This window comes from Bos mutus, chromosome 26 (genome assembly GCF_027580195.1).
Source record: "Bos mutus isolate GX-2022 chromosome 26, NWIPB_WYAK_1.1, whole genome shotgun sequence".
NCBI lineage: Eukaryota > Metazoa > Chordata > Mammalia > Artiodactyla > Bovidae > Bos > Bos mutus.
In genome coordinates this window covers 41,778,009-41,793,450 of record NC_091642.1, presented here as the reverse complement: position 1 = coordinate 41,793,450, position 15,442 = coordinate 41,778,009, and the positions used below count along the sequence as shown (strand labels likewise).

The window sequence follows — 15,442 nt, the reverse complement described above, 5'->3', positions numbered from 1 at the left end:
GTGTTGGCTGTGAGTGTTGTTTAGCTTCTTCACTAGTTGTTGAGAGCGAGGTCTTTGGTGTGGATTTTTGGCATAGCAGCTGTGTGACCTCAGGCAAGCCCTGTAATTTCTTTTACCTACTTCCCTCATCTGTAAAATGCGAATAAGCTCTACCTCTTAGATGTTGGTGAGCATCAAATAAGAATATGTATGTGAAAACATTTTATACACTGTACAAAACTAGTAGTTATTACTTGCAGCTTTCAAATATCAAATGTTTTTAGTTTGAAAGAAATGATGACTGAGTTACTAGGATTATTTTTAAGATTATTTGATTGCATGTGACTCAGAAAAATGTATAAGCTAGGTAACTTGAGCTAAATGCTAATAATGCTTTTTAAAGAAGTTATTTCTTAATGCTCAACTTCATTATGTTAGGCTGAAGAGAGATTATGAAAATATTCATTTTATGAAAAGCTATGGCTTTACTTCAGATTGTATAAATCTGTGTAATATAATAATTATATAAGAAGGAACTGCTTACTAGTTTAAACCAATGGAGGGAATATTTATTGAAGTTTATTTTTCTTAAATTACATTTGAGATTAGGAAAAATAGAATCTGTCTTTTGGTTTTTCTCAATAGTATTAATGTAATTTCAAATGTTAGCTCATTTTTGTTAATGGTGGCTTTTTGTTTGTTTGTTTTGTTTTAAGGTTTTTGGATTCAAAGCATAAAAACCATTACAAGATATACAATCTGTAAGTATGTTTTCTTGTTTGTATGCTTGCAAATATCTTCTAAAACAACTATTGAGTGAAAGTTGTTTCCTTGTTAGAGTGAAGTAGAGTTAAAGTTAAAATTTAACAGAATTGTATTCCTAAAACAATTAGTTCAAGAATTCTGATTGAGAGCATTGTTAGGTCATTTAGAAAGTGTAGTGATGAGGTAAAACAGTGTCAGCACAGATTCATGTTGCTTGATCTGCTTCAAATGACTTGGCATCTAGCCCATCTTTGCGCCCATAACCATGTGGAAACTGGAAGTGTAATTCACACAGAGCTTCTATTAAAGCATCAATGCCATCTTCTATGGAGGGAAGCTTCTAATATAATTTTATTCTGTGTCTCTAGGTCAATTGATTGAAAAAGTTATTAGTATATTCTCTAACTGTATATAAGATAAATAAATTACCTAAATTGTTAAAATGGGTGGTTCTTCTTGTTTGAGGCAGGGGTGTAAGGATTGCCTCTTGATTCAGCTAGCTGACCTTATCTTTAACTTTTCCTTTTTTCTTTTGACTTTGTGAGTAGAGATGTGGAAAAAAAAGAAAGGCAAGAAAAATGTGAGGAAAATATTAATATCTTACCATTTTGCCCTTGACCATTTTTTCTTCCCCCAATATTGACCATTTTCTAATTCTAAAAAATGATACATAAAATGTGTTATGTTTCTACATGGCTTTTATTTTTTCCTGTGTGATATGTATAAATTGTGCGTTGAAAAAATTTTTAATCCCAAGTTATGTTTACTATCTACTATTTAATTTCTGTAGAGTTTATCAGATATAAGAAGAAGATTCTTTTCTAGAGTGGGCTTTCAAATATTCACCAAAAAATTAAAGCGTCTCTGTGCCTTATTGGGAGAAGGCAGTGGCACCCCACTCCAGTACTCTTGTCTGGAAAATCCCATGGATGGAGGAGCCTGGTAGGCTGCAGTTCATGGGGTCACAAAGAGTCGGACACGACTGAGCGACTTCACTTTCACTTTTCACTTTCACGCATTGGAGAAGGAAATGCAACCCACTCCAGTGTTCTTGCCTGGAGAATCCCAGGGACTGGGGAGCCTGGTGGGCTGCCGTCTATGGGGTCGCACAGTCGGACACGACTGAAGCGACTTAGCAGCAGCAGCAGTGCCTTATTGGTTTATGGGATGTTGCTTTTTTATCTTTAATTTAGTGATCTTTGTGCTCTGTTAAGACTTCAGAAGATCTGAGAGTGACATAGGCGCAGGTGTTGTTTCTTAGTTGTAAAATGATTTCCTCAGATCCACAAAGAAGCAGACATTTACTGAGTGCCTGTTACATGTTGAACATTGTAAAATGTTAGCTAGTGCAGAGGTGAGTAAGATGTCATTCCAGCCCTCAAGTAATTAGTCTAATGTAAAAAGTAGACAAAGTATTATGGAAGAGGTAACTCTTGTATAGAAGAGAGCTACATGGACAACAGTCAAAATAATGATTGCCTGTTATAGGGAAGATTTCATAAAGAACAGAATGCTTGAGCTGAGGTGAAAAGAATCATGAAGGTTGACCTACAGGCTTAGGAGGAGGGAAAATGGTGTTGTAGACCTAGAAAATGGCATGTGAGAAGCTTGGTGGCCAGATTTGGTCCATTATGGTCAGATTATGGTGTGTGGAGGGAGCAGTGGTATAATCAAATGAAGGAGAGTAACAAACAGGTGCTGCAGAAACTTAGTTTAGGTGGCACCTGACTCCAGTACTCTTGCCTGGAAAATCCCATGGACAGAGGAGCCTGGTGGGCTGCAGTCCATGGGGTCACCAAGAGTCGGACATGACTGAGCGACTTCACTTTCACTTTTCACTTTCATGCATTGGAGAAGGAAATGGCAACCTACTCCAGTGTTCTTGCCTGGAGAATCCCAGGGATGGGGGAGCCTGGTGGGCTGCCATCTATGGGGTTGCACAGAGTCGGACACGACTGAAGTGTCTTAGCAGCAGCAGCAGCAGCTGTTTACAAATGATCTGTGCATGTATCTTTCTCTTTTCTGGATTAACCTCTTCTGCAACAACTTTTGTTGCAGGTGCCACAGGTTTATGTGGAGGAAAATAAGTCACAGAGTTTTGTAGTTTTTGAACAAATGGATTCAGAATTTCAGTTTAAAAAAAAAAAAGAGGTCATGAACTAACTGCAAAAGCTGGAGTCCACTAAATGAGTCACTTTGGACTTAGACTCTGAGGATTGAGCATGTAGAGCCCCAGAAGGAAGGCTTTAACATTATATCCAAAGAAAAGAAAGGAAATACTTTTCATTCCTGTATGCAGTGGCTTCCTGCTTCCAGAATTTAAAACTTAGGTTTGTACTGTCAGTATTGTGGGTCACTTGTGTTATTTGGTTAAAATCAGCATTGGGATCTAGCCTGGAAACTTGATTGCCTGTTTGTATATCCAAACATTGGACTCTCAAGTTAATGAATTGTCTCATTATTAGTTGAGAGTAGCTTTTGGTGCACATATTTTAACTCGCTTATTCCCCCATCCATTTAATGGAATCATAGAACTGGAAAGTATCTGAAAGAGATCATTTAGTCCAACCTTCTCATTTTACAGATGGGGAATCTGAGGTCTAGAGAAGTTAAGTGAGTTGAACAAGGTCACACAGGTACATATGTTAGCAGACCGTCCACTATTGATACCAGTATTCCCTTTCTGGTTTTTTTGTTTGTTTTAATCTCCCCAAATTTTACTTACTTCAGAAATTCCTAGAACTACCAAGTTGTAGAATGTTTTGATTTCTGACATCATTTTTCAATCTTCTTTACCTATCCCTGTTTATATTTTTGGCTCTGGGTAAGTGAGTCTGATAACTAGCAGATGTTTCTGTTTTGTTTCTTTTATTTTTAGGATATTAATAACATGTGATATATGTCTTTGAAGCCATATGTAAGTGGAAAGACCTTAAAATACTTGCACTTAACATACCTATATTCAATAGTATATTAAAATTTTTATGGCAACTATGACATATGTGGATGAAGAGTTCTTAACATAGACTTTCTAATTGACTATCTGTTTATATCTCTATATTATTGGGCATTCAGTAAGGTTATTTTAAGAAAGGACAGAATTAGCTTCAAATCATTAACCAAATTCAGATATACTTGGTGAATTAGTACATTAATCAATTTGTTTTGTGCAGGTGTGTGTATTTCATCTTTGTATGTTCCTCTATAATCTTATCTTCTGAGGAGGGTAAGGTGAGGAGGGGGAAGATAGGGTATAAAGATATAATATAGTTCTTGCCTTTGAGGAAGCTAAATGTTCCTTAGATACTAATTTTTAAAAGATTGACTATTTCATCATATATTCTCCTTAACATACAACTCTCCATCCTTTTGTGGTAAACCTTTAGCTGTTATTAATTTTTATCTATTAAGTTTTCTTTTGTAAGATAGGGATAGTTCCATTGAAGAAAGTAAAGAAGAGACCTACATGCCTAGCTGAATCTATGGCAAGTCTCACTTCTCTGGAAGCTTTTTCTATTAATCTTATCCCTTTCTTCATTTTCTGCTGCTTCATAAAAACTCTTTCAGTGTATCTTCATTTTTCTTATCTCTTGAAAGCCAAAGGAGACGATGATTTTTAAAAGATGTCTTTTGAGTTCTCTGTATAAGGAAGCAAAAATGGTTAAATCTTCCTAACACTTGTCTTGGTCAAATCCCATTTCCCATTCATGTCAATTTTGGTTTGTTTTTAAAAACTTGTCCTATCATTAATATACCACAAAAAATTTATAAGGAATAGTGTGTGTGTGTGTTTGTGCAGTTATCAGAGAAGGTTTTAATTGAGGATCTTCTTTTTTACCCTAACCTCTCCCCAGATCACTTTTATCCCTACCAGACCCAGTATATGTTTTCACATACTCCCTATCCATACTTGTAGAGATTTTTGCTATTTTTTGGTCATGTTTTCATTATCACTGTTTGTTGGTTCTGTTATGCCAAATAATGCTCTTGTAGGAATGCTGACTTTGACTAAAATGTGTTATTGTTTTCTAAACCGTTTTATATTCTTTCTGTGAAAGTGTGAAACAGTACTGAAAAAAGTTCAGCTTTTGTAATCAGAAGTGCTGGGCTCTTCCACTTATATATTGTGGTTTGGGGCAAGTTTTGTAATGCTCTTGTAAATCTTAGCATTCTCATATATAATATGGAGATAATATTAACTGATTGTGAGGATGAATTTGAAAACAAGGAATCTTGGTTGTAAGGTATGCACATCTAGTAGACATTTAGTAGCTCATTGTTTTCACTTTCCCTCTGTTTTTTTCCTGTTAACAATATTTCTTGAGAGTCAAAGTATGAAGGTAGTCATAGTGTTTGAGCTGCTAAAAAAGTATGGGAATTTTATAGATAACTGAAGCTGTATAAAATTCAAAATGTTTATTTTTGTTTTGCTGTGATGAGACCAGTTTCTTAGAATTGTTTCCTGGCATATAGTGCTCCCCTTGTCTCCTAAGCTCTATCTTTACATGATTCCTTATAAAATATTCCATTATGGACTCTTTGGCTTTGCTGGTAGCTCAGATGGTAAAGGACTGCCTACAATGTAGGAGACCTGGATTTGATCCCTGGGTCAGGAAGATCCCCTGGAAAAGGAAATGGCAACCCACTCTAGTATTCTTGCCTGGAGGAGTCCATGGACAGAGGAGCCTGGCAGGCTGCAGTCCATGGGTTCACAGAGTCAGACAGAACTGAGCGACTAACACTAACTTTCATTTTTCATGGATTCTTCACTATTGACCATACTCCTCTTTAATCTGTACCAAAGACAGTGTAAAATGATAGTATTTTCATGGTTACTTCTCTTCTTTATGTCATTTTTTAAAAATTTAAGTGAATATGAAATTATTTAGCAAAGATGTGTATATATGCATCTCATTATTAAGTAAATTTTCTTTCTAGCAAACTCAATATACTTAATTATAATATCCTAAAAGGGGAAAACTTGGTTTTCAGTGGTAGTATAAAAGCTGATTTGTTTCAGATCTGACCAGTTAAAAATTAGTGGATTGCAGTTTACTTAGAGTTATTTCAACTTTCATGTGGAATTTTTTTTTTTTTTTTTTTTGGCCACAACCACAAGGCTTGTGGGATGTTAGTTCCCCAACGAAGGATTGAACCTGGGCCCTCAGCAGTGAGAGCGCCATCCTAACCATTTGACTGCCAGGGGATTCCCTATCTTCATGTGGATTTCAAAAACTGTTTAAAATAAAAGAACTTTACAGATATTCTCAGGATTTTTAAATGTAAAACACTGGTCCATAATTGCTTATTTGAAACTCTTTGAACTAGTTTTGTTTCAGCATTCAGAATTTTTCAGTTTTTTTAGAACGTTAACATGGAAACATATATTCTGTATTACATAACACCCCAGCAGGATTTGGAACAGTACCTAGAATAGATTGTTTCACTCTTCGTTTTAAATGTATTTCTATTAATTAAAGACTACACATTTTTATAAACTCAGATCTAGTTCTCCTGCAGTTGAGTTTACCATACAGTTAAGAGAAAATTTCAGATGTTTAAAAATTTGGGGATTTTGCAGTGATGGATTAAGAGTCTTTATTTGTTTTAAAGTGCTAAATTTTTGAAAATACCTGGTTTGGCTAGTAGTTGGAGTTACCAGGATGCTGCTGACCACAAACTAATGTATGGAATCCCTTTCTGAGCCTATGTGGCCTGTTAATCATGAGTCAGCCAGTGCATGATAGCAAATGTGTGACTACTGGTAAAAAGACAGATTTTAGCATGCTTTAAATATGCTAAGTCAATGTTTTTCTGTATTGATTTTACTTACTACTCTTTCATTACTCTCAGACTTTAATTAAAACCTACGACCTGAGAGATTATTGAAAAAGATGACCTTTGGCTTATCTATGGAGGGAAAGATCAGGTTTAAAATAACTGAGTTAATGTTGTGTTTGAGTAGATTAGCATCATTCACTTTCATTCTTTGCTTTAAATTTTCCCCTACTTATTTTTTTAACTGTTTTAACATACATCTTTTATAATAATAGTTTGAGAGAACTATGTATGCTCAATTGTAAGGCAAAGATAAAATTGAAACTAGTTAGTTATTTACACATACTTGTGAAATAACAAGTCCTTTCGCGTGTATAATTTTCATAAAGGGAATGGTGATGGTGTGGATGCAGGTGAATTTGTCCTGTTTTATATTAGTGACATTACAAGTTTTGCAACCAAATGTATAAGCTCTGATTGTGTATACTTAGCATTTTAAACCTAGATTTCTGTAATTGTAAAATGTGGATTGAAGAATGGGACCTACTTCATAGGATTCTTAGGATTAAAAGAAGTAGTTAATGTAAGATATTTAACATAATGCCTGGTATATTATAAAGGTTCAGAAATGTTTGTTACTGTTGCACTTTTTTTCCTCAAGTGCACAAGATAATTTTATATCAAATTAAAAATTTTCTTTTAGATGTGCTGAAAGACATTATGATACCGCCAAATTTAATTGCAGAGGTAAGTATAGGTACACATATTATGTTAGATAACTTGAAGCCAACAGTCTAAATTTTACTGTCATACCAATAATGAATAATCTCAAGTATTAAGTGATATATTTATCTTAAAGATGGTCTGAGAAAATTTGAAATTAATTTTGCTGTTGTGTTTTTGGAAATAAGTATCATGTAAATGAGGAAGACTAAATTGAATTAACTGAAAACTAGGAGAAATTTATAGACTAACAGAATAAATAGAGGGTTATATCTGTGATTTGAGGCATTTGGCATGATAGTAAGAGATTACAGGGAGAAAGGAGAATGGCTTAATTCTGTAATGGAACATGACCTGTACAGTGGAAAAGGGTATAATGAAATATGGATAAAAGGAGCCTGATAGATGAGAGCAAAAATTGCTTTAAGTGAGTTATTCTCCAGGTGTAGCATATTTTATCTCAGAGTCCACAAAAAACTTTCATTTGTGTTTGTGGAACTCTTTGAACCATGAGAGACCTAGAACGTTGAGAAGCTTGGCAAGATGCTGCTGTGATAGTCACAAAGAGAAAGTTGATGCCGTGAGCTACAGATTTGCCATTGTTCCTTCCTAAATATTTATAAGGACAGACTTTCAAACTTGGTTTAAGAATTCAGAAGTGCTGAAATAACTGAGAGCTAGGATAGATTTATTACTAAGAATGTTTCATTTTTAGTGGATTTTTGCTGTTTACTGGTCAAAGAGTGTCTTAATTGAGCTTTATCCACCTTCGAATAGACATTTAACAGGTTTTCCTGGGTATTTTTGTATGCCACTGGGGAAATGAAGATGAAATGATGGTTCAGCTAGGCAGATGACTAAATCAAAGCTGTCCTGATGACTGCCTGTAGTAGTAGTCATTGTCTGAAGAGCTGTTCTGTCAGACCAAAGGCTTAATTGAGTGTATCTTGTGTCACATCATGAATGATTTGGTTGAAGATATAAAAGACACACTTTTCACATATTTAAGTGACACAGAGGATAATTATTTGAATGTTAGTCAGGATTTTTATAGAGTGGAACCTAGGCACAGACCAATAAGATAAAATTTAAGTGACATATTTAAAGTGTTATTTCTAGAAAAAAAATTTTTTAAAACCTCAACCCCAACTATGGGGAACAGAGAAGTTTTGAGTTCTTACAACTTATGTGAAAAGTCCTAAAACTTGCTTGATAAACTTTGCTGCAGTTGTATACATTATAAACAAAAAATTTTTAAGTGTCTTTTGTAAATGTGTTTAGAGTTGTGTGTATGCAACAGTTACATTTTTGAGACCATCTTTAAAATAATATGCTTGGCCTTTCTGTTATATATAGCATAAAATGCAGTCTTTTGCATTGTTGATTTATTAGTGATCTTTGCTTTCTTTGGAATACATATTTTGCGATAATGCAATATTATAGATATTACAGTTCCTTTTGCTAGAAAATGTATTGAGAGCCCTGATAAGAGGCTCATGTGATGTATCATTTTGAGTTTACCTCTCCCTCTGTTATGTTGTGACCTCTGATATGTTGCTACTCCATTGCCTCCATCATAAAGTGAGGAAAATAATACTTGACATACCTGTCTAATGGATAAATTTGAGTTAATGAGAGATTATTTTCTGTTCAAAAATTAGAAAATTATCAGACAATAAATTCTTTTTCTCTATAGTTCAGATATTTTTAAACTATTTGTATGCAACATTTCTAAAGTTAACCTACTTGTAATAAGCAATTCAAGTGAGATTATTTTCTTATTCTGAGGTTATTTTTTTATCACAGTTGCACAGTATCCCTTTGAAGACCATAATCCACCACAGTTAGAACTTATCAAACCCTTTTGTGAAGATCTTGACCAATGGCTAAGTGAAGATGACAATCATGTTGCAGCAATTCACTGTAAAGCTGGAAAGGGACGAACTGGTGTAATGATTTGTGCATATTTGTTACATCGGGGCAAATTTTTAAAGGCACAAGAGGCCCTAGATTTCTATGGGGAAGTAAGGACCAGAGACAAAAAGGTAAGTTATGTTTGATTTTTTTTTTTCTGTCTACTTAGATCTGAGAATTTATTGGAAAATAAATTTTTACAAAGATAATTGGTAACCCTTATTTTCCTTCCTCTAAACATTTAAGTCAGTATGCTACCTTAACTTTCATATGAGCAAATGGCAGACTCACTGAAGTTTTTCTCTTCATGCCATGCTGGCAGATCTTACCTATTAACAGGATTGCAAAGTTTGGTCTCATGAAATCTTTACAAAGCATTTTAAAAAGTAACACACACTGATCAAAAGTAAGATTTATATTCCTGAAGCTTACTTGAAAATAAAATGTCTGTGGATAATAACTTGGATGCCATTACTTAGTAAAGTGTGATCTTTACTTTTATAATACATAAAGATTGTTTTTTGATTTGAATATTTGTAAGTGAAATTATAATTAAGATTAGTCAAAGGTTCTTCTCTTATTCAGAAAACTAAAGACTGCTAAAAATCATTGACAAATTTGTGTAATACATGTGAAAGCAAAAAGTGAATTCTTGCGAGAATTTTTACAGTGATTTTCAAGGAATTTATTTCTTTGGATAGTAAGTATGACAAAACATGTTTACATTTCTTGCAAAGGGAGTTTGTTCATTTCTGTCTCCAAGAAAGAAAAAAACAAACAAACAACTGGAGTTAGGGGGAAGAGAGCTCTGCTGAGGAAGACATCTGAACTTTATGTGAAAATTTATTATAGTTTTAATAATTTTTGCAATGAAGAGGGCTTTCTTTGAGTTTAATTTCTTTTTAATTTAACTTCAAAACAGAAACATAGGTGATTGTAACTATCGTTTTCAGCTGTATAGTTGCACTGATTTTTGTTCCTTTACTTCCTCCTCACTTGTTTTATTTGTTGTTACTTTTTTGAATTATATCTAAAGATACCAAAGCATGGTTTGTTGATGATAGTTTATAAAATTGAATCTTACTGTTGATGCATGATTTGGTAAATATTGATTATAACAACTTGCTGTACATTTCTGTATGCTATGTGTACCATGGAACTATAGCACTAAAATGAATTCCAGAGCAGAGGACCTGAGATGTTTATTTTGGTTCATTCTTTTCTTCATGTAGAGGGAAACAGCTGCTTTTACTGACTGAAAATATAGAAGGTAAATTTTTCTGTGCTTAAGTGAATAAATGTAGGACAGCACAAGGAAAAGTGACTCAATGAGAAGAAAAACTAGAGAGATGGATCAAATTAAAGTACAGTCACCGAAGCAGTGGTAGAAATTTAAAACAGGGTTGATGAGCACCACACAGTTCGGTCATGGAAAAGAAAGAAGGTAAAAAGAATTTAAAATAAAAATAGGAAACTTGTGTAACGTGAAGCCAGAACTAGCTTTCAGTTCAGTCATTCAGCCGTGTCTGACTCTTTGCGACCCCATGGACCACAGCACACGAGGCTTCCCTGTCCATCACCATCTCCCGGTTTACCCAAACTCATGTCCATTGAGTCGGTGATGCCATCCAACCATCTCATCCTCTGTCATCCCCTTCTATTCCCGCCTTCAGTCTTCCCCAGCATCAGGGTCTTTTCAAATGAGTCAACTCTTCACATCAGGTGGCCAAAATATTGGAGTTTCAGCTTCAACATCAGTCCTTCCAGTGAACACCCAGGACTGATCTCCTTGGAGTCCAAGGGACTCTGAAGAGTCTTCTCCCAACACCACAGTTCAAAAGTGTCCATTCTTCGGTGCTCAGCCTTCTTTATAGTCCAACACTCACATCCATACATGACTATTGGAAAAACCATAGCCTTGACTAGATGGACCTTTGTTGGCAAAGTAATGTCTCTGCTTTTGAATATACTATCTAGGTTGATCATAACTTTGCTTCCAAGGAGTAAGCGTCTTTTAATTTCATGGCTGCAGTCACCATCTGCAGTGATTTTGGAGCCCCAAAAAATAAAGTCTGACACTGTTTCCACTGTTTTCCCATCTATTTGCCATGAAGTGATGGGAGCGGATGCCATGATCTTAGTTTTCTGAATGTTGAGCTTTAAGTCAACTTTTTCACTCTCCTCTTTCACTTTCATCAAGAGGCTGTTTAGTTCTTCTTCACTTTCTGCCATAAGGGTGGTGTCATCTGCATATCTGAGGTTACTGATACTTTTCCAGGCAGTCTTGATTCCAGCTTGTGCTTCATAGAACTAGCTTTAAGTTAGGGACTTTTAAACTATTTATGTTATATACCTTTTAAAAAATATGAAAAAACTATAAATATTCCCCAAATTTTGTTTCACTTTTTTATGCCGGAATCAGTGGCCTCTGCTTGAGAGTAATAAATCCAAGTGGTACAGATTAACCAAAATTAAACTTTGGTGTTCTCCTCAGTAGTAAATTTTGTGAAAGAGTCCTACTATTTAGTCTTTAACACATTGAAACTATGCCATTGTCTTTGACTTGGCAATTTTTATGTCATATTTGATATCCAGTCAGCTTTGACTTTGTTCTTGGTGAAAACAACTGCCCAGAACCCTATCCTGTAAGAATGAAAGAGCAAACTGGAATCTTTTTTTTTGGCCAGATGAAAGTAGGCTTGTGTTAGCAAATAAGAATTCTCTAAGACTCTTCAGATAAATTCATGTTGCGTCATTTTCTTTGCCTTCTAGTTATTGAGATCATTTTTGGCAAGATCCTGCATGTGTTAGGAAGGAAAGGATTATAACTCCACAGTTTTGTTTCAATATTGAAGAGTTAAACTGTGTTAATGAATTTGTATATTATGCTATAGTATTTGTCTTCCTAAAGCCAGTGAACTTAATGTGTAGCAAAGAATTGCATAGATGGTACCACTCCTTGACAAAAACCTGCTGCTGCTGCTGCTGCTAAGTCGCTTCAGTCGTGTCCGACTCTGTGCGACCCCACAGATGGCAGCCCACCAGGCTCCCCCATCTCTGGGATTCTCCAGGCAAGAACACTGGAGTGGGTTGCCATTTCCTTCTCCAATGCATGAAAGTGAAAAGTGAAAGTGAAGTCGCTCAGTCGTGTCCGACTCTTTGCAACCCCATGGACTGTAGCCCACCAGGCTCCTCCGTCCATGGGATTTTCCAGGCAAGGGTACTGGAGTGGGGTGCCATTGCCTTCTCCGCAAAAACCTGCTAAGAATCCTTTATTTAAAGTCCTGGCTTTACTGAATTTGGCACCTCTCTCAACAGTAGATTTTTTTGTGACAGATCCTCTTGCACAGTCTGTGATTCAAAACTTGGCTCTTATGAAGCAGTAGGATACTTTCACAACAATAGATAAGCTTTCTCTTGGAATTAATGATAGAGTCTTATACACTGGTACATTCTGGTGAACACAGGATGGAGTCACAGTGACAGGTAGAACTTCTGATTTTACCAGAGCCATAAAACCAAGTTTTGCTCGTCATTAAGGTGTACTCTCTGTCGACAGAATAATGAGATTGCTTCAGAAGCCTTTTTCTGGGCCAAGAAACGTCACTGTTTTGAAAATGTTAACGTCCTCTGAAGTTTCCAAAAAGGACTCCAAATCAGGAGTTACCGTTTGTGTCACCATGCATGTATTTGATGAAAACTAGTAGCTGGCTAAGCTGAGACGTCATATGCTGAAGAGAAGTGGCACCTCCAGTCCTTTCATGACCTGCTTCATAGTTTTCAGTTTTTTTTGGAATGGAAAAAATTGATTGATAGAGGTACTACAACAGTCTTACTTTTTCTGTTGCAAACTACAAGTATGACTTCATCTAATGGTTAGAAATAATAATATATATAATAATATATTTTTAACTTTTAAAAATAATGTCTTTCTCTTATCATAAGAAAACTTAATGGAAAATAAAAATAAGAAAGCTTAGAAAAATAAACTTTCTCTTATCATAAGAAAACTTAGTGGAGCATATTAAAGCTGATGTTATATAACTGTGGAATTTTTCCAGAGAAATAAGTATCTTATAATAAGTATAATTGATTATCCAAAGTAGTTTTATTTTTGAAACATCTGCTAAGAGATTTATCCTCTTACCAGTATTTTAGGTTGAGTCTATGAATTTGCATTTTTGAAATTGTGAACCACAATTATAGAAGATACATGCATTTTATCAGTTTTGTAGTGTAGGATTAATTTTATTAGAACTGTATTTAATGTTCTTTTGCTTGTATCCTTAACCGTCTGAGCCATCAGGGAAGCCCAACTTTATAGATAAACACTAAGATACTGAAGAAAGTTATGTCCTTGTGACATTTTTATAGGAGCAAAATGTTTCTTCTCCTCCTCTTCCGCCTTCCCCTTCCGCTCCCCTACCCTCTCTACCATCTTGCTCCTCCCCAGTCCTCCCCCTTGATTTGAAGAAAGAGGAGCTAGTTGTCCTGTTTTTGTTTTAAGATTTATAGACTTGGCAGAGACTCTCCTCAGATTAATCTAGTGCAGTCTTGCCATTTTTCTCGGTATACTTAGTACAAATTAGATGGCAGAGTGGTGGGTGCCTCTTCACCATAAAATGTGCAGTTCAGTTCAGTCGCTCAGTCATGTCCGACTCTTTGTGACCCCATGAATTGCAGCATGCCAGGCTTCCCTGTCCATCACCAACTCCTGGAGTTCACTCAAACTCACGTCCATCGAGTCGGTGATGCCATCCAGCCATCTCATTCTCTGTCGTCCCCTTCTCCTCCTGCCCCCAATCCCTCCCAGCATCAGAGTCTCTTCCAGTGAGTCAACTCTTCGCATGAGGTGGCCAAAGTCCTGGAGTTGCAGCTTCAGCATCATTCCTTCCAAAGAACACCCAGGACTGATCTCCTTTAGAATGGACTGGTTGGATCTCCTTGCAGTCCAAGGGACTCTCAAGAGTCTTCTCCAACACCACAGTTCAAAAGCATCATTTCTTTGGCGCTCAGCTTTCTTCACAGTCCAACTGTCACATCCATACATGACCACTTGAAAACAATGTGCAGTTAGTAATACCTAAATAAGACTTCAGGGTTTGATTGTTGCAGAGAAGTCAAAGTACAACTGATAACCTCTTACTCAAAAAAAGTTTTCTGAGAGTAGGATAACTACTTGAGGGAAGACTCTTTTATTCAGTAATTTATAAGAAAGCAATCATGTTATTACTTTTCTAGGAATCATTTCTTTGCATATTTGGTCTTTACCTTATGAGCACATGGCAAAAAGTCTAAAATGAACTGTTGATGGTTCCCACTCAAATAAAGCTTCTAGGGTTGCTTCCCATCTAGTCTATGACTTACCCTATCTGCATTTGTATTTACATTTACATTTCAGAATTAAAATAGATAACCATATTTATTACCAACTATGAATTGAATTAAAATGCCCTACCAATACTGGTATTGGTATATATTGGAAAGATGTATATTGGAATATATTGGAAAGTGTATATTTTGGAAAGATGCCCCACATTTCCGAATTTAGAGAGACAAACTTATATTCCTGACAAACATATGCAAAATCTCTGCTGTTCTCTCTTTTGTCTTCTCCCTTCTAGAATGGTGGCAGATTAAGTATGCATTAATACTTACTTTCTTTAACTTTTAGGAAAAAATTTTGAGATTTTTATTTTCTTTTTGAGAAGGTTTGTTTTCAAAGCAGTTATTAAAGTTCTTGTGTGTTATGATCTCTATACATGAATTCATTAGCTTATCTTTAATGAAGACTTCTGTCTTCTAGAAGTAATAGGCACTTTATTCTGAGTGACCCCAAGAAGAGGAAATTTTCTAGTTTCTTTGAGGAATGAATTTATGTGCTAGTATAATCAGATTATTTTTTTCTGGTCTATTTATTAAGTTTCCCCATATGGTAACCTAATGAAAATTTCTCATCTTTTCATTTCAAGCAAAGTAAGCTATAATTATCCTTTTTTTTGGCTTAATAAAGCTCTGACTATAAGGTTTTTATTTTTTCTAACACAGTAATTCTCCTGGGCTAAACTGTGTTTCGCTAATACATGGTATTTAAACCTGTTATCCAATCTATATATGCATAAAGTTGTTATTATACCTTGAAGAATCTTTTGTTGTTTAGTCACTAAGTCATGTCTGACTCTTTTTGCAACCTCATGGACCAGGGCCCCCTAGGCTCCTCTGTCTATGGGATTTCCCAGGCAAGAATACCGGAGTAGGTTGCCATTTCCTTCTCCAGAGGATC

The 15,442-nt window shown here is 35.5% G+C and overlaps 1 protein-coding gene across 1 annotated transcript in view; it reads left to right on the top strand.

Moving 5' to 3' along the window:
* The window catches only part of PTEN (phosphatase and tensin homolog), a 100,374-nt gene that overhangs the window by 62,070 nt on the left and 22,862 nt on the right, over positions 1–15,442 (top strand). Inside the window, exons 3-4 of the mRNA XM_070363759.1 lie at positions 7,226–7,269; positions 9,052–9,290. Of these exons, the coding sequence (XP_070219860.1) occupies positions 7,226–7,269; positions 9,052–9,290 (283 nt within the window). The remainder of the gene's footprint in view (positions 1–7,225; positions 7,270–9,051; positions 9,291–15,442) is intronic.